Source organism: Numenius arquata, chromosome 11 (genome assembly GCF_964106895.1).
Source record: "Numenius arquata chromosome 11, bNumArq3.hap1.1, whole genome shotgun sequence".
NCBI classification, from domain to species: domain Eukaryota; kingdom Metazoa; phylum Chordata; class Aves; order Charadriiformes; family Scolopacidae; genus Numenius; species Numenius arquata.
The window spans coordinates 21,008,942-21,033,558 of record NC_133586.1 but is presented as its reverse complement, the minus strand read 5'-3'; the positions used below and the strand labels follow the sequence as shown (position 1 = coordinate 21,033,558).

The following is a 24,617-nucleotide window of genomic DNA, read 5'->3' as shown; positions in this document are numbered from 1 at the left end:
GGAATGGTGGTCCTGGTCCCTGCTGTGCCCAAGAGGGACAGGACTTCAGCTGGGGGCCTTGGGGGTGTCACTGCTCTTGCTGGTTTTCCTTTCCTCCCGACAAGGGGAACACCCTAGAAGAGAGGGAACGTGGTCTCCATGTCACAACCTTTTTGGAAGCTGTGGAGCGATCTTGTTGCATCCCTCATTTAAGATGGTGTTTGGAATTTGGAGCGTCTCTTTAATCTCTTAAGTCATTGTTTTTAAACATTAAAGAATATTTAGAAATGCATAGAAGCGTGAAATGTTTTAGGAGATGTTTCTCCCCGTTTTCAGAAACTCTGACAAGGCTTTTTTGCTTCTCTGATGAACACGTTGAGAATCCGGGGCAAAGCATCGCAGCCAGCTGAGGGCTTTAAAAATAGATGACCAATGTTTGAAGGGCTTTGGATGGGTTTGTCTGGAAAAGAGGCGATGGAGAAAGAGATGTTTTTACCCGGTTTTGGGTACCACCACGCGGTGAGATGTGCAGTCACGGCAGCTCATGGCCTTGCAGGGCTGGGAAGTCTTGCAGGGGGCTGGGAATGTCCTGGAAGGGTTAATTCTGGTGCCTGGCTGTAGCTGGATGCACTGAAGCTGAAGTGGAGCAGTATGCAAATCTAGCCACTTTCATAAACTGCTTAATTAGGCGAATGTTAATGAGACGTTAATTACTGTTGTGCCGGCGAATCCCACGGAACGGAGATTATGTTTCTCTTCAAACATCCAGTCTTAATTATAACTTGCACTTAATTCCACTGTCTTGCCTGGGACGGGGCTGGGGAGGGAGGACGAGGCGCCAGCTCCTGTGGGTGCCCGCAGCACGTCCTCCCTCCTCGCCCACGCTGTAGCGGTGGCTGTGGGCACGTAGGGACGGAGCCGTGGTGACAGTGGCTTGAGGACAATGGCTGTGAACCCCTCCCTTGCAGCCAGCTCCTAGCGCTGGGGTCCAGCCCAGCAGTGAACCCTCCGGGTACGTGTCGCTGATGGGTCAGGGTGGAAAATCCCACGTCACACGTAAAAGCTCCCATCCTTTTCCTTCCTGGGCTTGGGAAGCCTTTGGGAGGTCCCTTTTCATGCCCAGTGTGCTCCAGGGATGCCACGTTGGAGGTGCCTGCCCCAAACTGGTCAGACTGGGATGGGGAGCTTCCGGGGACACGAGCATCCATCCTGTGCCCGGTTCCCTCCTTCCTCCCTTTCCGTTTCTACCTGCCTTGGCCTTTCCAGCTGGACTGCAAATGCTTTCTGCCGCCTGCCATTTCCCACTCCTGCATGGATTTTTAATTGATGGAAGTGCAAATTGCTGGAGGTCCTGCTTCCACAGTGCCCCCCGACGTGTGCATGTGAATATTTTTAAAGTATGGCTTCGACTTCGAGATCAGCAAGAGATCACTGCGATGACGAGCAGAGATGAGCATCCCATTTCCAATTTTAACACCTTTTTTTTTTTTAACGTGGTTTCCATTAATGTTCAGGGTAATGTAATACTTTCAAATGAAGTATTAGCGTACCATGAAATCTCCATCCTCGGGGGTTTTTTGGTGGTTTTTTTTCTGTGTGTGTCTGGTTTTAATCCCTGTGTAGTTGGTGGCTGCACTGGGCTGACTCTGAGTTTTTTTTGGGTCTGTGCTCATCGCTGTGATCACACTGGGGCTCGGGGGGGACTGGAGGGGACGGCGTCACCAGGCTGAAGCACGAGGTTTGGGCTCCATCGGGGTTTTTTCAGTACCGGTGGGGAGGATTTCTTCCAGCAGTGGGGCTATTTTTACGCAGGGAGATGTTCATCTTGCTGCTGCTGCCGGTGGGAGAGCCCAGGGGCTGCCCACCCCGGCGGGAGCTCCGTGTCCTTCACATCCTTGGCAAACGAGCTTTTTAATTACGCGCGCCGCGTCTGCACGCCTGGGAGCTTGCTGCCAGGAACCTGCAGCCACGGTGCGGTGGCCGTCGTCACCTTGGGCCCTCTCCGACGGCCAGCAAGTGGCTCGGGGAAGCCGCTCTGGGGTCGGAGTCGCCTTGGATGATTTGGACGGATGGTTTCCATCACCCGCCGATGCAGCCTGGAGGGGTGAGAAGAAAGTGTGTGGTGTCGTCCCCCAAGCCACCCGCGGCAGGGGTGACGATTCTCTGTATTGGATGTTTCAATTACAAAGGGTGTCAGCTTCGGTTTCATTTTCCCCGACGTTTCTTTCTGTTCCTCCCTCCCTTGCGAAGCTGCTGTTGGATTTCCAGACAGGTTTGATATTTCCTCCCCCCTCGCCCTAAGCCGGCAAGCCCTGGGGACTTCTGCGGGCGGCTCGCTCCAGTGCCGCTCCTTTGATGGCAGGCGATGTCCCTCCGGTGAGGGACACGTGGGGCTTGGAGGCTGCACCCACCGGGCTCCAGCCAGCCCTCACTGCCTTCCCAAATCATCTGAACGTGACTTTTTTTAATCTCCTAAAAAGCTTTTCTACCGGAAGAACTGCATCCAGCAACCAGGGATTTTTGATTTTTTTTTTTTTTTTTTCTTCTCCTCTGCGTTCTGTGTCTCTCAACATTGAAGCCCCTGTTAATTAATTAAGAATGAACTAAGTCCAATTCCTTTAATTTTTGAAAACTGGCAGGATCCAGCCACATACCCCCTGGCAGAGCCACCCACCACTCCCGCCTCCCCTCCTCGCAAGAGCAAAGCTCAAACGCACAGAGCCCCCGCTGCAAAACCAACAGCGGCGTGGGAGGCAGAGGCAGCATTTTGCATAGGATTTCAATAAAATACAGCGTGTTTGGGAAACATGAGGGACGGCAAAGCCAACACAGTGGGGGGGGCGGGGCGGGGGGGGGGAGTGGCACAGGCACAGGACCGAGAGAGGCTATCGCTTGCATTGGGGCTCCGCCGTTGAGAAACCCCCAATGTGGGTGGCTCCTCTGGTGCTTTTTGGAGCCTCAAAATGCCCCGAGGAGGTGCCGGCAGGGGTGGGTGCTCCGGTGCAGCCCCCTCCCCGGGTGCTGGTAGGTAGCCAAGGCTTCAGCTGGACATCATGGGCAGAGGAGAAGCCTTCACCCCAACCCAAGATGTTCCACCTGCAGCTGCTGGTCGCTTCTAATTGCCGAGCCCAGCACCAGTTTTATTTATTTAAAATAAAAGGAGCAGAGGGAAAGAAAGGAGGGTTTGGCTCAGCGGCATCTCTAAATTAGCCTTATTGTGCTGGGAGCCTTGTGTCAGGGTAAATCCATTTCCACAGCACCATATATCTTTACTGAGTGGGAAGTTGGGGGAGAAATGAATGTTCTTCATATATTATCAGGGCCTGACAGCGATGAGGCAGACAGAGGTGATGCAAAGGTGATTAATGAGAAAGTTTGAGTTAACGAAGTGTAGTCGTCTCTCATTACGGGGAAATGAGTTCCCTTTACCACCACCAGCCGTTGGGCTTGTGAAGTTGGGAGCGCTCTCGCCTGCCTTTTTTTTTTTTTTTTTTTTTTTTAAATGCCAGATGATTTGTTTCTTATTTACCTTCACTCACCAGGCTGATGGGTACAGGATCACTATCCCTGCCTGGAGCGTCTGTGCTGGGCTTGGGGCTCTCTCGCTACTCGCCGAGGGCATGCAGGAGGGATGCTGATGGGGGCCAGAGGTGGAGTCATGGAATCGCGGAATGGTTCAGGTCAGAACGGACCTTAAAGATCCTCAAGTTCCAACCCCCCCTGCCATGGGCAAGGACACCTCCCACTAGATGCTCCTGGGGACAGCAAAGCAGGGACAGAGTGATGAGAAGGGGATGCTTAAGGCCAGGTGAGGGAGGAGGAAGAAGCGGCTCCCAGCCAGAGCCAGGAAAGCAGGTCCGCAACAGGAACCTGCAATATTAACAACTCTTTTAATGAAAAATACATCTGCTGTTGGGCTGCCTTGTGGCCCGAGAGGCAGGCGTGCTTTTTGCTTCAGTGATGGCTGCTGCAGGACCTTTTATTTTACAGTAGTTGAAACAAAACTGGAATATATTTTTAATCCTGTGCCTTTGCCCCTCGCTGCCTCCCCTTGTCGCCCCGCTGTTGTGCTGACCCCGCAAAAGCTCAGACAGGGTCTAGGAGAGGCCAAGGGCTGAGCTGGGTGCCCCGGCTCACAGCAGGACCGCAACCCATCCCGGTACGGTCCCTTTGCCCTGCGACCTTGGCCAAAGCCAACCCAGTCAGGGCTGCTTTGCAAAGAAAGAGCGAGCCGTGGCTGGCTGCCATTTAGCAGCTTTAGCTTTTCAAGGAAGGAGGATTTTTTTAGGTTTTGGTTTTTGGTTTTTTTTTTTTTTTTTTCCCTGCCAGATCTGGGGCAGGCTGGGCAGGATCTCCTCAGCCTGGATTTCACATTGTCTTAGGGCAGTCGTGCCCAGAGGCAGAGGTAAAGGCTGGGTCATGACAGTTCACTCTCCGCTGGTGCTTTTCATGCTGGGATTTCTTAGCAATTCCCAGGGAAGCCAGTTATTGGGAAGCCCATCCTGCTGGCGAGGAGCAGAAGGGGCTGGGGAGGTGGGCTGGGGTCCCATGCGGGTTATTTGCTGCCAGACCCTGCTGCTTGGTAGGTTTGAGCATCCCCAGAGCTGGAGGACATGTGTTGGGGGAACCTGAGCTGCAGCCCCCCGGGAGCTGCCTTGCCTTCCCTGCCCGCCCGCTGCCTGCAGCCACAGAGGCACCGTTTACCCAGAGCAATGAGAGCCCTTAGAAAAATGACGATAAAGAAAAGGTATGCGTGAAGCATCTGTGAAATAATAACAAGATCCCGGGGATGGAGCTACTTTTATCTGGGAGCTCTTTGCTAACCGCGGGTTGCTCCTGTCCCTCGTTAGAGAGGGAGCCGGGCAGCCGTGCGCCTGCTCAGATCTTCCTTTCCTTTCAAGATTCCCCCTGTGGCATCCTGCAGGCTGGCGAGCCTGGCCCCTGCCAGCGCATCCCTCCTGCCACCAGCTGCTGAGCTGGTTTTTAATCCCTCTAATCAGCCCCACATCCAACCCCGGTGGCGGTGGGAGAGCTGGGCTCGCCCGGGGCCCTCCTGCCTCCCCGCCGCGTTACATCCCACATGAGAGACGCGGCAGGGCTGTTCCTCTGCCGGGAGCCACGGAGCATGGAAACCCCACGTCTTCCTCCGCACGGCTTTGCCAGCTTTGTAGCCGGTCGCCTCCCAGCCAGGGTAGATGTTGGTTTACGCTTGTGCCAGGTCTGGTCCAGACCCCCGGGGAGCCGTGCTCCTGTCCAGCTGGCCAGAAAATGCCCGTCAAAACTTGCTTTCCTGGGAAAAAAAGGCGGTTCAGCCAAGCTAAAACACTTGTGGGACTCTCCATTGAAACCTGGGGGGGGTTCTGATGCTTCCATGCAGGCGCGGAGGAGCGTGGGCTCCCCAAACCCGGCTGGGGAAGAGTTGCCCCCCGTGAAAAGCCCCAGAGCAGGGTAAAATGGGAAGGGACCCCAGTAGCAGATGCTGGGGAGCAGCGAGGAGGCTGGGGGGCTCTAGGCACATTGGAAAGCCTTGGGCAGAGCTGATGTTTCCAGTTGAAGGCTACCTTGCTCTGCCCTGCTCTGCTGGCTGACAGCGAGAGGGGTTTGCTGGCTGTGAGCGTGTGGTTATTTGCACATGGCTTGGGAAGGGCTTTCGGCACGGTCCCTGGTTGGACTTTTCCTGTAATAAAATAATTTTGCTACTCTGGAAAGAGGCTCTGCTGCGAGCAAGGATTAAGGTGTATTTCAGAGTGTTTGCCTCTTGGTCTGTGGGAAGAAGGGAGGTGCGGGGGAAAAGCGCTGCATCTTATTTCCAGGCTCGGCGGTTGAGACTTCTCGTGAGAGCTCAGCAGAGGAGGGATTTTTGCAGACCTCTGGAGCTAAAAAGTAGGGTCTTGGAGGAGGAACTGTGCCAGACCCAGGTGACACCGGCAGGGTGGGCTCTGGGGGTCTTGCTGGCTTGTTGGTGGCGAAGGGAGGGATGCCCCAATGAGCATCCCAGAGCAGGCTTGGACGCGGATGTGAGGCGCAGCAGCGTTGATTTCAGCGGTGGATAAACACGTTTACACCGCTGTGCAGGAGCGCAGGATCTGGCCCGGGGCCTCCAGTGGTTGCGGAGACGCAGGAGGCCAGAAGCAGAGTGTTTAAAGGCTAATGAAGACACACTAGAAAATGATTAGCTTTGCAAGCAGCGTTCCTGTGTGCTGGAAACAGGGGTATTATGAAGTTCGCAGTAAGCCCTTGGAGATCTCTTGAGGAAGAGTGATCTGCATGCCGCACGGTGCTATTATTGGAAAGGGTGGCTTCGCTGCCTATCATCTGGCTTTGCTGAGTTAGCTCCGTGGACTGTCGCCAGACTTCCAGCCTCTTTTCCTCGGCCCTTGCCAACCCACTACTTGGAGTGGGTGACGACTTGTTTGTTCCTCAGCTCAGCTGGAAAAAATGAGTGTCCCTGTGGGAGGGTGGGAAGAGGGAGCGTTGTAGGGTGGCATCTCCCAAGGAAAGAAGCGGCTTGCTGGGCTTGGGCATTCAGCCGGAAAAATGTTCAGTATCCCACTGCGACCTCGAGATAGGCCTGCTGGGCTCCTGCAGGTGCCCTTTGCTGGGTGTTGGGATGGGGGTCAACTCACGTGGCTGGAGGGATGCACTCTCACTCGCAGGGAGAAGCAGTGATACGTTTATTGATATAAATTGGGGATTTAACGAAGATTGATTGTAAATGCGACAGTGGTTTAACAAGATTCGATGGCAAGGTGCTCTTGGTTATTTACTGCATGGAGGAGATGCTCAGACAGAGCTGTCAGGGACATCTTCCCGTTGAGTCGAGGTTCAGAGAGGACCCTCTTGCTTTCTAACCTCCTCAGAGGAGTCTGGGTGTGGCAGGTCCCAGTCTTAGCCCCGGACTTGGCCAACGGTTTATGTCTAAAGGATTATTTATGCAAAAAACAATCCTTTGTATCACTTAGCTAAGATTTCAAAGTGTAGCATGCTATAAACCACTTACTGAGGACCCGTTGCGGCATGAAATCTCTGAATCTCAAGGGTTACGGGAGATAAAGGTGAGGTTGGGGATGGGGGGGAGCACAACTCATCCCCCCAGGCTCCCAAGGGAGCTGCATGCTGTGGCAGGCCACCTGCCTTCGCTTTTGGGGGTGTGGAAATTGGCCTGGACCCCTCCCAGAGCAGCCGGAGTCTCCTGGCACCGCCACTGCGGCGAGGCTCAGCCCAGCCCGGAGTCGGGTGCTCTCAGGTGCTTGGTGTGGCGCAGGATGAGAGCAGTTTCCCTCTCTCCACCCGCTGCTTTTGAGGCGAGGAGAGAGCTTGCTGTGCTCCTCACTGGGGTGGGAAGCATCCTTTGGACTTGGCGCCGGCTCCGTGCATCCCCATGGAGATGCACTCCTCAGGGGGATGGCTCCCCAGGGCTCCCTCCTGCCGCCGCTCCAGCCGCGGATTCCCCTCCGTGCTGCCACGAGGAGAAATCCCCAACTCCCTTCCATGTCAGACACCAAGCGGTTGCTGCGCAATGAGTTAGGTTGCGGGGCATTTTTAAAGAGAAGAGCTGGAAAGCATCCCTTCAGCCCCAGAACTGCTGCCTGAAGGACAGGAGGTGGGAAGGAGGTGCTGGGCAGGGAGATATCACAAGGAGAGGAGGGCTGCCCAGGTGATTGCCAACGCAAGCAGGAATGATGGGAGAGACCTCAGGGAAGAGCAAAGAGCTGGGGTGAAGGCACACAGCCAAATCTGGCTGGTGAGTGCCAGAGCAGATTCCCAGGATGCAGAAGGGGAAGATTGCCCCAGCTGCCCCCCCACCCCGGGCAGTCAGCATCCCTCCTCCCACACTGTCAGCCCCGACACGAGGCCGAGAGGGAGTTTGCGGATGAGCTGTGCTGCATGCAGGGCATTAGGGGTGTGACGCTGCCAGGGGGTCACCAGCCCCCCTCTCCCCCACCCCAAGCCACGTTTCCCTGGCAGGGAAGGCAGAGAGGAACCGGGAGTCTGACTCCCTGGAGACCTCCGGGAGGGCAGCATCGCTCCAGGTCAAGGATTAAATCCATGACAGAGAAGCCTTTTGGGGAGAGCCCTGGACACGTTGCACAGAGAGCCTGCTGCATTAAACCCGCTTCCTGTGGGGATCTCCTCCCGCTTGCCAGACAGGGAGAGGGGTTGGGCATGAAACCACCACCCAGAGCTGCCTCCAGCACTAATGGCTTGAGTTTGCCAGCCAGCCAGGAGCAGCCTGGCACCAGCTGGGGAAAGAAGCCCTTCCAACACCAGCCCCTCCGAGCCAGAGCTGAGTGCTGGAGACAGCTGAGACCCTTCCCCTTGCCGTGCCAGTGGGCTCCCGTGGGACCTGGTGGCTGACCCAGGGATGCGGCCATGCCTTTGCTCCGCTGGAAGGTTATCAAACCCGACGTGTCCTTTTCCAAGGGTTTTCTAGCAATAAGCATCGCATGGGGAGAAAACTCGTTTAGGCAGGGGGTTCCCAACCAGCTCTAATTACAAACAGTATCTGGATCCCCTGGAGGGTAGCCTTGCCTTGCCGCAGCCCCAGCGCCCGGCTGGAGGTGTCTGCCTGCGTCTCAGGGGACAGGCAGGAGTAGGCAGGTGTTCCCCTGCTACCTTCTTCCCAGGCATTGCCTAACCAACGACAGGGCGTGAAGAGTCTTCCAAAACTTGCCAAATCGGTAGACCTTTCCCCAGAATGGATGCTGGAGTCGAGGCAATCAGCTGTTCCTGATTCGCTTTTAAAAAGATGTATTTATTTCACTCTTCTTGTATTTTTTTCCCGTTTCTCCTCTTCCATGTTGTATCCCCACACATTTCCTTTTATTCCTCGTCCCTTCCTCCTTTTCAAGAGCTATTTTCAAATGCCAGGAAGGGTGAGATCCGAGGGGAGGAGGAGGAACTGAAAGAAAAAAAAAAAAAAAGGGTGGTAAAATTATTTCACACATTACGGGGGAGGAAGGGGGGAAGGTGTGGGAGTGGGGAGAGAACAGTTCCAATTCCCACATGACAAAAAGCTATTTCATTCATTTCCTGTCGTAGTTTTATCAGGTAGGAAGGATTCATTTACATTTACGCAGCCCTAGAGCTCCCAGTGAAGGGGTGCCGTGGGTCCCCGAGGTGGGGAATTGGGACAAATCCTGTTTTGCTGCCAAACTTTTATCCAGCTTGGCCCTGGGAAGGGTAGGGGAGATGTTGCAAATATCGCCAGCTTCACGGGAAGCATTTCTTCATATAGGAGGACAGTATGTTGGATGATTTCCCGTGTTTAATAAATAGGATTAAACCCAGCAACAACAGCGCTCACGGAGAACTGGGAGTTCAGGTTGTGATAAACTCTTTAGATGGCAAAATCTTCTTATACTCAATTGTTTTTCCATTTAGCTGGGAAAACTGGAAATAACTGTTTCGGCTTGATCCGAACCAGTCTTTAAATGTGATTCATTTGGTTCGCTGGCCGCACTGACAAATCTCGTAGCCACTGGAAAAGGGAAGAAAAAAAAAAACCAACCCCAAATCCCCAAGGCAGCTTTTCTAAGCTACCCGCTGCTGTGATGCTAAAGATAGGCTGGAGGACCGATGCTCCGGCTGTCCCAGATTGAAGTCCCGTCCCCTTCACGCCGTTGCCTTTGGCAAGTGCTGGAGGAGACCCTCTGAGGGGAGGGGATTGGGGACCCGGCAGCCCGCATTCGCCTGCCCGTCTCCCCGTGGGTGAGCCCGGGCGCTTGCAGCAGGCTGGCATTTCACACCTTGGGGAGGGTGACATTTTCTTTACGGCATTTCCACGTTCGAAAGCTGGCATTTCACCCCAAGAGGAAGCTGGTATTTATAAGGCAGGGCACTGGCATTTCATTCATTGTTACCATCCAGTGATTCAGACAAGGTCTCTTAGCCAGAAAGGTCAGCTGGGTCTCTGCTGTTCTTTGCTGCTTTTCTTTATTTATTTTTTTTTTTCCCCTAAGGGAAAGAGGGAAAAAAAACCCCAAGCCACACACCAGAACTGCTGATTGCCATTTTTCTTGCCTTGGAAATGAAGGTCTGCGATGCTACATAAAAGCTAAGACTTTCCAAAAGACTTTCTGGCAAGGGTGTCTTTTGCAAGGTCCTTATTTTATTTTGCTTTGAGTTCCAAAGATGCAACCCAGAGCCTGGTGCCGGGGTGGTGTGGGTGGCACCAGCATCTGGTGATGGGCTGGTGCTCGCCATGGCTCTAGTAATCCTGTCTCATTCTCCCCCTTGGCCCGAAGAGCTGAGCTAAAGCCCACATGAACTTTAATATGTTTCGAGGAACCCAAAACCACATCTTTTCTGGCCAAACACCAGGTTTTGTCCCCAGAGTGGCCCTGGGACAGATGTTTTTGCGTTGCCCCTTCCAGGGTGGGTGAGGGAGGAGAAGCAGGAAGGGAAAAGCAAGTGCAGGGTCTCCGCTGTGACTATGGGGCTCTTGTTGGGCTGGGGCAATACAGACACTGCCAGGGCCTGGGGAACATAAATAAAATCAATAAGAAGCTGTTAAATTGTGCCTGAGCCTTGCAAGGAACAGCGTAGGGAGTGCTGGCTGCAGAGATGTATCTGCTGCCACTCCGCGGGCTGTGGCACATTCATTAAGTATCTTTAAGATGGATACACCCCCCCAGTTCACCTCCTGCAAAAGCCTGGGAATTTATTTCCTCCCGAACCATGCCATCAATCACGGATGACAGCACCACCTCGGCACCGCGCGGCACAGCCACAGACACGCGGGGGCCACCTCAGTCCCCCCTGTGCCCTGCCCGGGAAGGTGGGGACTCCCGTTCCCCTGCCCTCGGCGATGCCACCAGGAGGAAGAGTGTCTTCGGGAGCTTTTCTGCGCCATCCAGCCAGGCTCCTCATCCCTTCGCCGTCCCAGTGCTGTGTGCATCCCTCTCTCACCCCCCCGCGGGCTGGCAGCGTGGAGAGGAGTCGATGGTTCCTCCTCTTCCCTCCTTGTGGTCGTGGCCCCCTCCCCAGCACCCTGGCATCGCTCCCGGCTCCGGCCCCCGCTTGCCAGGCGGCTGCTGGGAGCTGCCGCCCTGCGCATGTCGGTGCGAGAGCCCCAAGTCTTTGCAGAAAAATTCTGCCGTGCCTGACTTGATTCTTGTAGCTTTTATCGGAGCAGCCAGACAGGGAGCAGGACGAATCCAGAGACCCGGGGCAGTACGGGAGATGCTGCTCGAGGATGGAGCTGCTTTGCTTTCCCTCCCTCCTCTGCCTGCTGTGCCAGTGATGCTTTGGACTGGAAAGATGTGACAGGCCCACTTAGCAGGGGAGAAGACCAGCTAAAGGGGGCTGAGTGACCCTCCTGCCCCGCACCCAGCCCTTCCCGGACCCCTCGGCCACCCCTTTCCTTCCCCATGCCGACATTTCACCCTCTGGTGCCTTCAGCTGTCAGCCACCGTGCACATTACTTCAATTTATGCAGAGACCTGGGTTTTACTTCTTCCTGTAATTTCTTCTGATGCTTTTAATTTTTTTCCCCCATATCAGCTGGGAACCTACAGATTATCCCGTAAGAGCGGAATAAAGACTTGTCAACCTTTCTTACACGCTCCTTGAGATGAAAATAACTTCCTGAACCCCTTATAATGCTTTATTTTCTGCCGCTTCTGCTTCTCCGCATATAATTTGACTGACTAAAGGATCTTGAAGCCAAGGAAAAAAAAAAAAAAAGATAAAGTAGCATAATAATAATAACGATAAAAACTGCTCCTGAGAGGCCGATAAGGGCCTGGAGACTCACACCCCAGCACCGCCTGCCAGGGCAGGTGTGAGCCCGGCTTTTGTTCCCCAGCTCCAAAAGCCGGTGCTGGGAGTAGGGATGGCTGGTCTCTGCAAAAATGGGACGTTTTTCAAGAGAAGAAAGGTATTGTGTCCCCTGTGATATGGAAATGAGCGGGGAGGTGAGGGCAGGGAGAGAGGATTTCTGATGGTAATGAGGCTTTCTTGCCTTGCCTCCATCCCTCCCTTTCAAATGTAGGCTGGAGTTTCAAGGGCTGTTGTATTCTTTCCCTTGGATTGTTTGTCATGTTTGGTTGTTTTGTTTTTTTTTAACCCTGCCTGTTGTGGTTTTTAAAGATAAAATGTGGGAGCTGCACTGAAGGTGAGCACGGGGAGGGCTGGGAGATGCTGCAGGGGTTATGGTTACTGAGCTGGGGAGGATGCTACCATACTAACCGCTCCCGTAGGTGGGTTAGATGGGCTTGGGAATGCTTTTCCTCTCCCGTCCCACAAGCTGGAGATGGATGTGACCTGATGAGCTGGAGCAAAGGGTGGTGGTGAAGGCTGGTGCCACAGCTGAGACCCTGTCCCAGCTCCGCCATCCCCCTCTGCAGCACTGGTGGGAAACCAGCTCTTCCACTCCTGGTGTCCTCAGGCTTCTACGGGGACACTTGTAACTCTTGGACATTGCTTGTGAGCAACCTTATAGCACCTCTTTTGGAGGGCCAGCTTCTCTTCCCCTTGAGACAGCTGAAGACAGAGCATTCCTCTTACTCCTAGCTTAGCGGCTGTGATAGTGCTTGTGACTGTCCAACAATTGCGCCTTATTTTTAATCTTGAGCTTGTCTAGATTCAGCCTCCAGCCACTAACTCTGGTCCGACATTTATCTGCTGCCTTGAGGGATGCTCCGCTATTCCAAAACCCTTCTTCATTTAGGGAGCTGCGCCGCTTGATGGAAAGGGCCAGGTGCAAATTTCCTGGGCAAACAGTTTCTGATGGAAAACGGAGTTTTTGGGCTGAGCTCAATTTGTTGCGTAAAATATGTGCTCTCTGCTGAAGGGGTGAACTTTCTCCTCTGAAAAGCCAGTGTTTTTCATCAGCTGTTGATCTGAGGAATTTTAGTGAACCTCCCGAGGCAGCACCCCTGGGCATAGGAGCTGCCTGCCCCTCCTGCCCTGCCTGCACCGCAGCGAGGGACTACTGAAATCTGGCTGGTTTCAGAAAGTGCTGATTCAAAACCCAGCTGACGCTCGGCTGCGGGTCGGGAGGGCTCGCAGGTCAAATCTGCTATTCCGGCAGGGGCCGTAAGCAAAGATTCCTCATGGTGAGCTTTGCTGGTGTTTATTCTGGAGCTCCCTTTCTAGGCAAAGCCCTTGAGCCGTGCTGGTGGTCGCTCCCCCCGCCACCCAGCAGATATTGCTGCTCAGCTGTTTGATTTTATCCCTCCTAATTTTACAAGAAGTGACAGTAAATCTATCCCGGATGCACAGGACTGTGCGGGGTGTTTAGACAGTCATCCGCTGCCAGATGGGTGGATAGCTTTGGGGTATCTCCTGACAACGGGGGCTGGTGCTGGATATATTACGCCGTAAAATTTAACGTTCGGGGTCTGACGTTTGGTCCGCAAGAGCAAGTGGGTGTTTGGCAATGAGCCCCGCTGCGTGGGGCAGCCCCATCGCCCCTGGCTGCCGGGAGGGTGTCCGAGGGGTGCCGGGGATGTCTCCCATCAGAGCTCCACACAGACACCGCCGTTTAAGGGCTCCCAAGCACAGCCAAAGGTACCTACACAGCTGTCTCCACGTCCAAAAAGCCCATTAGCCTGGGAGGAGGAGGAGGGGGAGTGAGGGGACATGGCAGAGGAAGATAAGGCCGGGGAGCGGAGGATTTGTGGGGAGTTAATGGGCGGTGAATTGGCATTACGCCCCGGCAGGTTCTCATTTCCCCAGCTCTGTGCTGGCTCCTCTGCATCCCAGCGCGGAGAGGAAGCATCTCCCTGAGCATCCCCACCTGCCAGGGCTGGACCACATGGCGTCAGGGGGGAATGAGGGGGACACAGCCAGAGCTGGGGGCTGCACATCATGGCCAGGAGCCCCCGGAGCGCAGGGAGCCGGGGTTTGCAGCTCTGGCGCATGGCCCGGGGACCTCTGGTACATGACGGGTGGCAAAAGGGACAAAGCAGAAGAAAACGAGGTTACTTCGCTGCTGTCCCCCTGGTGATGCTGAGGGAGATGCTCCATTTTAAATCAAACCCAGATCAAAGCGGAGATGGTTCCTCTGCTGCTTGGGGATATATAAGGCTGTGTCTGAGCTCATAACATAAGGGCAGCTTTTACTACTTAAAGCCATCTCCTTGCTCTGCTTCATTCATCTGTGCTCGCAGAACTACCCTGTTCATTCAGAACAACCCTCTGCTTCATTTTACATCAGCTCGGAGGAGCTGGAGGGAGCCCACAATGGCTTCCCCTCTGGGCAGGAGTGATGTCCAGGGCTGGGCTCTGCCCGTTGTGAACCAGGGAAGGAACCTCCATAGAAGGGTTATTTTTAAAGCTTCCTTGGGTATGAGGGCTGCAAAGCGCTGTTTTGCTACCCTGCTTCTAGGCACCGGGGCAGGGTGTCCGTCCCCCCCCCCACCAGCTCAGGCAAGAGCCCCAGGGCAAGTTTGAGCCGGGGTATGGCAAGGATGGGGGCTGGCAGCGTGGTCCAGCCCCACGGGCATGCTGGCATTGCAGCTCTCCTTCCCGCGGGGCAGATAGGAGCCATCGCCTCGGCCAGAGCAGAAATTTTCCGGCGCTGTTATTAACTCTCCAACTTGGAGATAACAGCTCTTCTGGTGCCTGGAGCGCACTCTTGGCAGCAGCACCGTGACCACTTAAGTCCTTCGCTGTGGCCATTGTGTCCCCTCCACACCGCACTGGGGAGAGCTCAGAGCTCCAGGAACGTGACAGCAGTGCTTGGCATAGGGTCGGGAGCATCCCAAACAGTGGCACGCTGGTTTGGGAGCCACTGACAAGGTGCTTTGCTCCCCAGCAGCTCCGGTCACCCTCCCCCATGTCCCCCCCGCCGCGCAGAGCTGAGAGCTGCCTGGGAGAGGACCACAGCAGCAAGGGGACATGGTGGGACGGTCACTTGCAGGCCAGAGTCAACTCGGTCTGGGGGCTTCCACAAGACCTTTTCCCTGCTCATATTCCCTTACACGGGCCTGGATGGATGAAACGGACTTTGCAGCCCCAAATCCCTTAATCTCCAGTATACTTAGCAGTATTAGCCAGATTACAGGAGTCATATACACAGTAATTGCACTCGGCGGAGGACACGCTCAGAATTTCATGCTGGAAGGAAGCGTATTATTCATTTTCTCCTGTCTCCCACCCATCTACAACAGAAGTCATGATAAGGATACGTTAAACACACAAAGAAATGTCATAGCTGAAATACAACCTGCTCTCCTGGCAGTTAACCTGGGCCTTCACCACTCCTGCAGGAGCCACTCAGGGTGAAACCTGTTGAATGTGGGGTCTAGGAGCAAGGCAGGTTTTCAGTTTTCATTCATGTATTTTTTCTGAAGAAGCACGGCAATGCTGGACACCTATTCCCGAGCTGCAGGATGCCCCTTGGCGACATGGACCTCTGGGTCTAGCCTGTCCCTCCCCTCCCCAAGAAGCCACTGTGGTCCCCTGCATGCAGAAGGGGACATGGATGTTGGCACTTACCAGGGTCCCCCATTTCTGGTTGTGGCTGATTTAAAGCATCCCCCCCAGGAGCTAGTGATGCAAGGAACCAGTTCCTCATCTTTACAGCCCTATGCCCAGCACTGCTCCTGTTTGCAGAGACGATAACTGATGGCGGAGAAGACTTTATTGTCTGAGGAATACTTATGCAAACGAGCACAATGGCTTAATAGGGAACACCTGGAGAAATCTCAAAAGCAAGCGCTGTAAATTCCCCTTCCCTTGGATTTATGGGGAGATTTCTCACAGATATTTATGGTTTCCCAGGCGCATTGTTGTGACTCCTTAGCATAGATTTGCATGGCATGCTCCAGGAGCTGATGAGGCGCTGGGAAAAGGGAGCGGTGATGGGGCAGCCCTGTGTTCATACTGGGATGGAGCAAATCACTTCTTAATCCTTTGGTGAATTCCCACCACGTGCTGTGGCTTGTAGCACAAATTTAGGTGGCCCTGACAAATTTAGGTAGCCCTGATGGGGCAGGGTCCATATCGAAGCAACTCTGGTGATGTCCAGGATCTTAACTGGTGCTAATTAAGTAAGGGTCTCGTCTGTCAGGCTCTATTGCATGGCAAGGCTGTGGCTTGGGGTGGCTGGAGGGGGCAACTGGGTTTGTGGAGCAGTTTTGTGCTCTGCAGGGCTGGGCTCAGTGCTGCCATGGGGAACATGCCCCATCCCACCCACATGGGGCTGGTGGGACCCCAATACTGCCCTGTCACCCTCTTAAAATGCCCACTGCTGTCAAGAGCCAACCCACTGATCCGTGTCTCTCTCTCCTCCTTTCCAGGTTCCTTGCCTCACCAGCAGCTCCTTGCAAGATTTCAGCTCTGGTAAGTTCAAGAGCGTTTTCTCCTGTCCAAGAGCGTGCCGGTGCTAAAGCATCACGTGGTGCTGGGTGAGCAGCGGGGCCGGGCACCAGTGCTGCTCCTCAGGTGGCTCTAAGAGCCCAAGCGTGCCCAGGAGCCAGTGGCCCAGCTGGTGGCCCACATGCCAGCCCAATTCTTTCCTCGCTGTGTGAAAATCGGCCGAGATACATTTATCGCTGCCTCTCCGTAACCTGTGAAGGCAAACTGTGTGGGTGCCTTTGATCCTTCCTGGGTAAACTTGGATGGATGGGAACTGAAAACTTTAATTGAGTAACTGGGGTGATGATTGCAATAAAAGCTGGGACAGCTTTGCGGCTATCACCGCCACACTGCGGGGCTCTGGGGTGGGACTTGGGGGACCTTTGGAAAGATGAGATGGTAAAGCAATGGATGGGAGAGGAGCAAAACATCCCTGGGGACCCTGCAGAGGAGCCAGGCTTAGAGGAGCATTTAGGACCTGGAAGAAAGGTGAAAGTCAGAGGTTGCAGTTCTGGCTGCAAGCTAGCATTGTCACCTGTAGCCTTTCCAGCGATGGGCTCCTCTCAGGCCACTCATTCCACCACCAGCCGCCCTGCTTGCTTTCTCCTGGGGAGACATCCTCTCCAGGACCCATCAGGGAGAAGCGTAAAATTTCCTCTTTCTCAGGCTCAGGTCCCTGTGCCGCTCTGTGTTTGACGTTTTCACACTTCCGAAGTCCCCACTGGTTTCCTAACCATACATTTATCCCAGCAGAAAGGGACCTGCTTCTGTGCTGGGATAAATTAGCAGGGCTGTCTTGCAAGCAGCGGGGCTGCCGCATGTTACGTCGTCTTCGCCTTCAGCCCCTTGACGTGTTTTCTTTAAAAAAATATCTATTTATCAAAAAAGCAGCTTCTCTGTTTGACGCTACCCGTTGGGTTGATAATTGAGTCCCATCAAAGGCGTTGACACTGGCCGTGTGCCCAAAGATTTGTCACTGTTGTCACAGCTCGCGTGGCCCTGTTGAACTCCAGGGTTTTTCTTCTCTCTAGCAGAAAATGGTTCACTAGTTGGAGCCCAAAAATGTCAAAGGGAGGGGGGTTATGGTGGTCTCGGGGTTTTGGGTACTGCTGGCGTGACCTTGCTCTGGGACAGAGCTGGTCCAGGATGGGGACCTTGTCTCCTCCCCAGCTGGTACTGGTGGCGCGGGGGGTTGTAAATCCTGGTGCCTGAGGGACTGGCTTGATACCCTCTCCCTGCACATCCATCTCACTGGAGAGCATCTGGCATGGTATTGGCTCACCCCAAAAACTATTCTTCCCCCTAAAACTGTGCAGAGACTCCTGATTCCCATGGTGGACACATGCAGCCTGGAGCTGGCAGCTCATGTCTAACACCAGGTGACATTCTGAACATAGGGAGAAACTCCAGTCGAGGGATGGATGAACCAACCATCTGATTTTTCTATGTCGGGGCCACGTTACACCGGGAAGCGAACATCCAGCTCTGCCTTCCGAGGCAATTCCTGCAGGAGCAGCTTTGGCTACACTCCTGCCAGCAGCGAGGAGCAAGTGTTTCTGGCTGCAGAGTGGGGACAGGCAGGACAGGACCTCCCAGAAAAGAGGAGAAGGTGAAAAGTGGCCTGGAGGAAGGGGCAGTGTGGGGAGAAGTGGCAGCAGTGGTAGAAGTGCCTCTCCTGAAGCACAGTAATAGGCTCATGGCTGCTTCTGCCCGATCCTCTTACACCCCTCCTGTTACACACCTCTCCCCAGACGCGGCTGTGTGTGTTAGCTGAGATAAAAGCTCTCTTCCCACGCGGGGCTCTTCTCCCCCAGCGTGCTTAATCGCGAGCCAATGTGGCAAACAGCCTTCCTGGGAGATGCCCTGGGCTCAGTTCCTCCCTGCCTCCTGCCTTTTGCCTCTGCTCCCACTTTCCCCTGCACCCTGGGGCTCCCCGCACGCCCCTGCAGCCCACGCAGCCATCACGTGCCTCTGATAAATGAGCTTCACCCGCACCCAAAATTAATCACATTGTCATGCCGGCAGAGGATGAGGCAGCTGTGCGAAATGCCTGAATCTACAGCTAATTTATCACAGGGGCTGGATGCAGAGCCGCCCCGCAGCTCCTGCCGCGTGGGGACACGCTCTGGAGAGGTGGCCTGTGCCAGGGAGCGGCGAGGGCTGGGAGCAGACACCTTGTGGAGGAGGTCTTCTCCTCCTTCCCAGAGCTCAGCCCTTGATTTTCAACCAGGAGAACCTGGCAGGAGGTTGCTCATGTCCAGGAGGGCTGATGCTGCTGGTGACAGCTCGGCTCCTCTGAGCCACCTTGGACCTGGGACCTTCTCTGCTGGAGGATGCTCAGGAACCTGGAGCAGGAGACTAATGGATGTGAAGAAATTATTCCAGGACTTCCGAAACCACGAGGTTTGTGGACGATAGAAGAAGGAGGTGCCCAGCCGGGCTGATGTGTCCTGTTCGCTTAATTACTACAGCGCTGCTTATCAGAAGCAAAGCTTTCACCGGCTACGTGCCTGCAGCTGGGCTGGTATCGATGCAGAGGGCCAGCTCCAGGGACGGGGACCCTCAGCTGTGCCAGCTCCTGCTACAAGACATTTGGGATGGGAGCCGGCTGTGGGCTTTGCCCCTGATGTTGCAGAGGGGTTGCACATTTTTTGGGGGGATCCAGATCATCCTGCTTGCTCGTTGCCAGCTGCATCTCTCCGTTTTGATATGGGTTTGGCTGGGCAGACCCTCTTTTCCTAGGTCCATCCCTAGCACAGACATGGGTTCCTCCAATATATTCACTCTGGCTTCTCTTGTGGCAATTAATTACTGATTCCAGACCAGACTCTGCTCTGGAGTGCTCGTTAACTAATTGGATGCCTTCCAGCAAGTCCCAGCAGTCCCTCCACGACGGGAAAGTCGCGTGTTCCTTGTCTGCTCCCTGATTGCTTTGTCGTCGTCCCCCCCCTCACTCTCCTCTGTAGTCAATGGGAGCACCTTGGAAAGGGTCTGCTGGGGCTGCTCTCCTGGAGCTTGCAGGACGCTGCTGACAACACAGCGGATGCTTGTTTTGGGATGGAAAATAACAGAGAGCAAAGCAAAGCACCTTGCTTATGGCCCATATGGTGACTGGTGGCATGCTTTGGTGGGCTCCGGGCTGGTGGAGGAAGCTGGCAACCACTGGTCTCTGCGGGTTTCACTCACGATGACCATCTTTGCAGACGTTGCCAGATGTGGGTTTTTTTCCTTGTGGTCCAGCAGAAATGCAGGGAAACTGTTGTACTTTGTGATGCAAGGCTTTGCGTTGCCCATGTTTTGCTGTCATGGGGAGAACCGGTCCCATGTTTTTAGAGAAAAGAGGCTTTTTATCAATAAAAATTGAGCTGCTGGGTGCTCCCAGCAGCTTGCCCAGACAAAACACTGAATTGCTTTTGTTAGAACTTTAAATCTTAACTCATAAGGGCATGGGCTCCCTTACACTTGCAGCAAGCTGGCTTTCAGACAAACACGGCGTTTTGGGGAGGGGAAAATGGTGCTCTGGGTCTTCTTCTGACACGTTCCTGTGATGGCCCCATGGGGTCTTTGGCCAACAGGCAGCAGCAGTCATGGGCAGCGGAGCAGGATGGGAGGGGAAGCTCAGTCTGAGCATCTCTGAGTCTCGTCCACCGACCTTGCAGCCTGCCGGTCTGAGCGTGGGGTTGTCCTCCCTCCTTGTCCACAGGCTTTGGAGCGGTTTTTGGGACTGTGCTTGTGACTGCGTTTCCAAGCTCCTGGGAGAGGCAGATGTGTGCATGGCTGGGAGCAGGAGACATGTTCGACCTGATGTTCATCCTTACTTTGACTCCCCCGGGGGCCTGTCGGGTATGATGCAGCCCTTGGTCAATGCAGAGGAAGAATTATGGTTCTCTTGGCTCGGCCACGTGCTCAGAGTGAGCCGTGGCTGCTGAGGAAAGTGCTCCCGGGGGTGCCACCACTCACCCTGGTGCCACTGGTGATGGGTGCTGGTGATCAGCATTGCTCAGCCTTGCTGAGGTCGCCAGCTTCACCAGGTTGCCTTATTCTACTGATATTCGCTTATATTTTTTTTAAGTCAGGGGCAAAGCCAAGGCTTTGTAGGCATCCCTCTGCCAAAACATGAGGGATTTGCGTGGAGATGCTGGGGAGGAGCTGGGAAGCAGCTGAGATGTTACATGGGGAGTCGGAGGCGCATGGTGATGAGAAGTGATTCAACAGCCTGGGAAATAAATGCTCGGGTTGCCAAAGTGCATCTTGAGAGGGTGGCAGGCAGCGCTCCTCGGGAGACTGAGAGCAGAGAACAGCGATGTTGGGCCACTCCATGAGGTGCCTTTGGCTTGGGTTTGTCTGAGGTGGAAGAGTGAGTAGCAGTCCCAGGTCTCGACGTAGCGTCTGGGCTGCTGCTGGTACTGGGACAGGACAGGACCTGCTGCTGGAGCCCAGCCAGGGCAGCCACCGGTGGCTCCCCTTGGCGTTTGCCATCCCCTTGGCCGGGTGTGGGTCCGGGATGCTGCTCAGGGCATGGCAGAGCGAGGCATCTCGGGGAGCACACGGGATGCTCTGGGGATGCTGAGCCACCTCGGCAGAGGGAAGCACTCATCTGCCCAAAGAAAAGGGTTTTCCAGTCTCCAGCCACTGCCAGAGCTTGGGGAAAGCCCATTGTAGCTATTTTGAAGTGCTCTGCCATACTCTGCAGTGATTGCTGCAGAGGTGTCCAGGCCTTTTAGGACTCAGAGTTCAGTTTCTGAAGGACCCGCTCCCTAAAAATTCAAATTAAATGTCTCTGCAGATCCCCATGCGCCATCAGCGGGGGCAACACTCAAGGAGTTGCTGTGGCAGGGCTGTCATCGGGGAATTTGCCACCTGTATTGTCCTAGGTGCAAATAATTGTGCCGCAAGTTACATCAGACTTAACTATCCCTTATCGGTCCTCTGTTTTCTGCTCCTTCAAACTTTTATTGGTGCCAAGGAACTGGAAGTGTTTCTTGGGGTGTAGTCCAGCCTCATGGTGGTAAATCAGGGCGGCAGGGAGATGGGATGCGGATGGGCAGGGAGAGCCAGGGAAGTGCTGCCCTGCAGAGCCCTGGGGTGCTGGCCATGCCCTGCCCCACGCTTCGGAGGAGCAGGAGACACTGCCATGTCCCTGTGGGCACCGGGAAACAGTGCTGTGCCGTTCCCTGCCGCAGAACAGCCTCACGGCACCTCCTGTCCCTCTGCCTTTTGCAGGATCTGTGCGGATGCCACGGATTCTAGTGGCATCTTGCATTTTCCTCCGGCCAGGTGCAAATCACGGTGTTCTGCCCTTGCACCCAGCAATGCAACCCCCCTGCACCCACGTTTTGGAGAGGGCTGTGCTGCGAAGCACCTGGCCGGGCTCCTCCGAGCTCTGCTTTCGGGGGTTCGGCATGGTTTTTGTTTCCTCAAGCCGGTCCTGGCATGCTCCAAAGCCAGCTCGAGGGAGCTGGAATAACCTGATATGACTCTGTGGAGCCTGATTTCTAGTCCCTGTAATTAAACACCCAGCTGTTGAGATCTTTTATGTGTATTCAAATTGAAACCTGGCAGGCTTATGGGTAGTGGGGAGCTGGATTCGGTCACCAGGAAGATCTATTGCGCTCTTAAAGCAGACTCCATTATACTCCGGCCAGGATGGGCAGGGATCTGAGCCTGCCAGGGATGCTTTTATGGGCCAAACTGATGAGACTGGGCGGGAAGCATTGCCGTGTTATTGCTGATACCTGGCCCACGGGCAAGGTTGAGTGGGGGCTTCTTTAGAGATGGGAGTCTCCAGAAGCCAAAATGAGTCTCAAGAGCCCCCTATGGCGTGCAGGGGGGGGCTGTGGTCTTGGATGGAGAAGGGGGCTCAGGCGCTGGATATCTTCCAGGCAGTGCCTGAGCAACACCCGCCTCATCCCAGTGGAGCTGGCAGGAGAAGATGGCTGCTCCTCTGAACCAAAACCCTAAACTCAAGATTTGTCCATCAGCAGCGATAATGCACCGAGAAGTAAATGTCACTTACAAAATTTATGGGAGAGATGCTTCGCTAGTCTCCTTTTTAAGGTTACACTAAAAATTAAACCACATTTTCCCCCAAGGGGGAGCGGCAGGCTTGTCACCGTAAAAAACATCCCTGTGTGTCACAGAGCGGCACGCGTGTGCGTGCACTCAGCGTGCGCAGGGAGCAAAAGGCAGGGCTCCACAAAAGGCACCGCTCACGTGGCTGTTTGGCTGGGGAAAATCGTTATTTTTGTATATATATTTTTATATGGCAATTTCCTGGCCGCATTAAAAAAAAACAGAAAAAAATAATTAAAAAAAAAAAAGATCAGAGAGTTACACAAGCTGGGAACTGAGTGCCCAGTATAAAAACCTGGCACGTGACTTATTTATGCAACCGAAGCATAAGCTCACGGGGGACGCGGGCAGGGGAGCCTGACATGGCCGCCTGCCCCTGCTCAGGTAGAGAGCATCCCTTCCCAACAGGACCCGAGATTCCATGGCCACCCGGCATAGGCCCCGTCAGCTCGCAGGAAATGTTCATTTGAGGTTAAAGAAGGGATCGGCTTGGCTTTGACTGACTTTTCCCCTTCCTGCCAAGAGCGGTGGGGCAGCGGTTTGGGGTCCAGCTTTCCCCAGCCGTGTGGCTGGAGGGGGCTCTGCGGCTTGGGGGCGTTCATCAGCTCTGGCAGCGGGAGTTAATGCCATGAAGGGCTTTTCTTGCCCTGGCTCAGCGCTCATTAACATTTCTCTTCTAAGGCATTTATGAGCATCACTTCATCTTGCCGCAGCTCTGGCTTGCGATGAGAGGAGAGTGCGGGATGCCTGCGTGGGGGGAGGCTCCCCAGGGGCTGTGGGTGCTGCCCGGCCGGCGATGGGGCAGCAGAGAGAAGAGATGTGGCTGGGAGAGCTGCTGTGGTGCCGTGCAGCTATAGAATCATCAAATCATCTGGTTGGAAGAGACCTTTAAGATTGTCGAGTCCAACTGTTAACCTAGCACTGCCAATTCCACCACTAAACCATGTCCCTCAGCACCACATCTACACGTCTTTTACATACCCCCAGGGATGGTGGCTCCACCACGTCCCTGGGCAGCCTGTTGCAATGCTTGATAACCCTTTCAGTGAAGAAATTTTTCCTAATATCCAGTCTAAACCTTCCCTGTCAATGTCACCAACCCCAACAGTTCCAGCAAGGAGTCCTATTTATACCGGGGATTGGGAGCTCGGGGAAGGCAGATGCCCTGGTTGAGGGAGGGTAATGCTGCCTATCTGGTAGCCTGTGAACAGAGACCTACAAACAGCTTCTCTGCAGTGTCACAACCCCATCCTCTGCGCAGGCAGGGAGAGAACCCAATTTTGGAAGCCTCCTTCCCAGCTCTCTCGATCCAGGACCAGGGGAGGTTATTTTTATTTGGTCTTACAAGTAGGTCTTGAGGCATCTCTAAGTGGGTGCCTCATAGACTGCATGCAAATAAAACCCTCCCATGCACCACGCATAACCCTTCACAGCAGCAAGCCCGAGGCTTTGCTCTGCTGTCCCTGCCCTCTGTGTCCCTGTCCCAGCTCTCCCGGGGACACCTGCAGCAAGCTGCCACGAGGACTAACCCATGCCCAGGGAAGTTTGCTTGCAGAAGATGCTTCTAGACTTTCCATGGTGGCTCCCAGATGGACGGGTTTGGTGGGGCCTTTTCATTCTGGGGGAAAACCAAGGAGCGGAAAAGTAAAAATAACTTTTTTTTTTTTTTCAATACAGCATTTCAAGAGAAGCATCCAACTGCTGCAAAAGGGGACGTTTGGGTTGTCGGCCATGGTCCCTCGTGCGTTCATGGGGCACGTGGAGTCTATCGCCAGCCCAGGGAGGTGAGGGCATGTGGAAAATGTGGAGCAGGGATGTAGGATGTTTAGTTGAATCGGAGCCAAAATTTGTTGTCTTTTTCAGTCACCTGAAATAGGTTGGTCTGTGTTGAACCAAAGGAGAAAAGCGTGTTTGATTTTTTTTTTTTTTCTGAATATTTTAATTCTTCCACCGAGAAAAACCGAGTTTCCCATGGAAATGGCATTTCCGATTTGGAAACAGGTTGTTAACGCGCCGATCAGTGCTACAGACGCCTGCTTTTCCAGGGGCTAATACCTGAAGATTGACTGATTTCAGTATCTAGCAAGATGCATCTTCTGATTCAGCCTTTTCCCTGCATCATCGGGGCTTTTATGCTTTTCCTTTCTCCCATGTGGATCCCCTGGGGCCTCGCAAGACCCGGGCTCCTGCCGCAGCCTGGCTCAGCTGAGCCGAGGAAGGTCTCTTCCTCTCAATCCACCTGCTTATTTCTGTGAAAC

At 54.3% G+C, this 24,617-nt stretch overlaps 1 protein-coding gene across 2 annotated transcripts in view; it reads left to right on the top strand.

The window, feature by feature from the left end:
* The window catches only part of LINGO1 (leucine rich repeat and Ig domain containing 1), a 150,332-nt gene that overhangs the window by 20,609 nt on the left and 105,106 nt on the right, over positions 1–24,617 (top strand). For both annotated transcript variants that reach the window (XM_074155932.1, XM_074155929.1), the window contains exon 2: positions 16,230–16,272. Coding sequence is in view for 1 of the 2 variants with exons in the window: in XM_074155929.1 (XP_074012030.1) it covers positions 16,230–16,272 (43 nt within the window). In the remaining variant the exon portion in view is untranslated. The remainder of the gene's footprint in view (positions 1–16,229; positions 16,273–24,617) is intronic.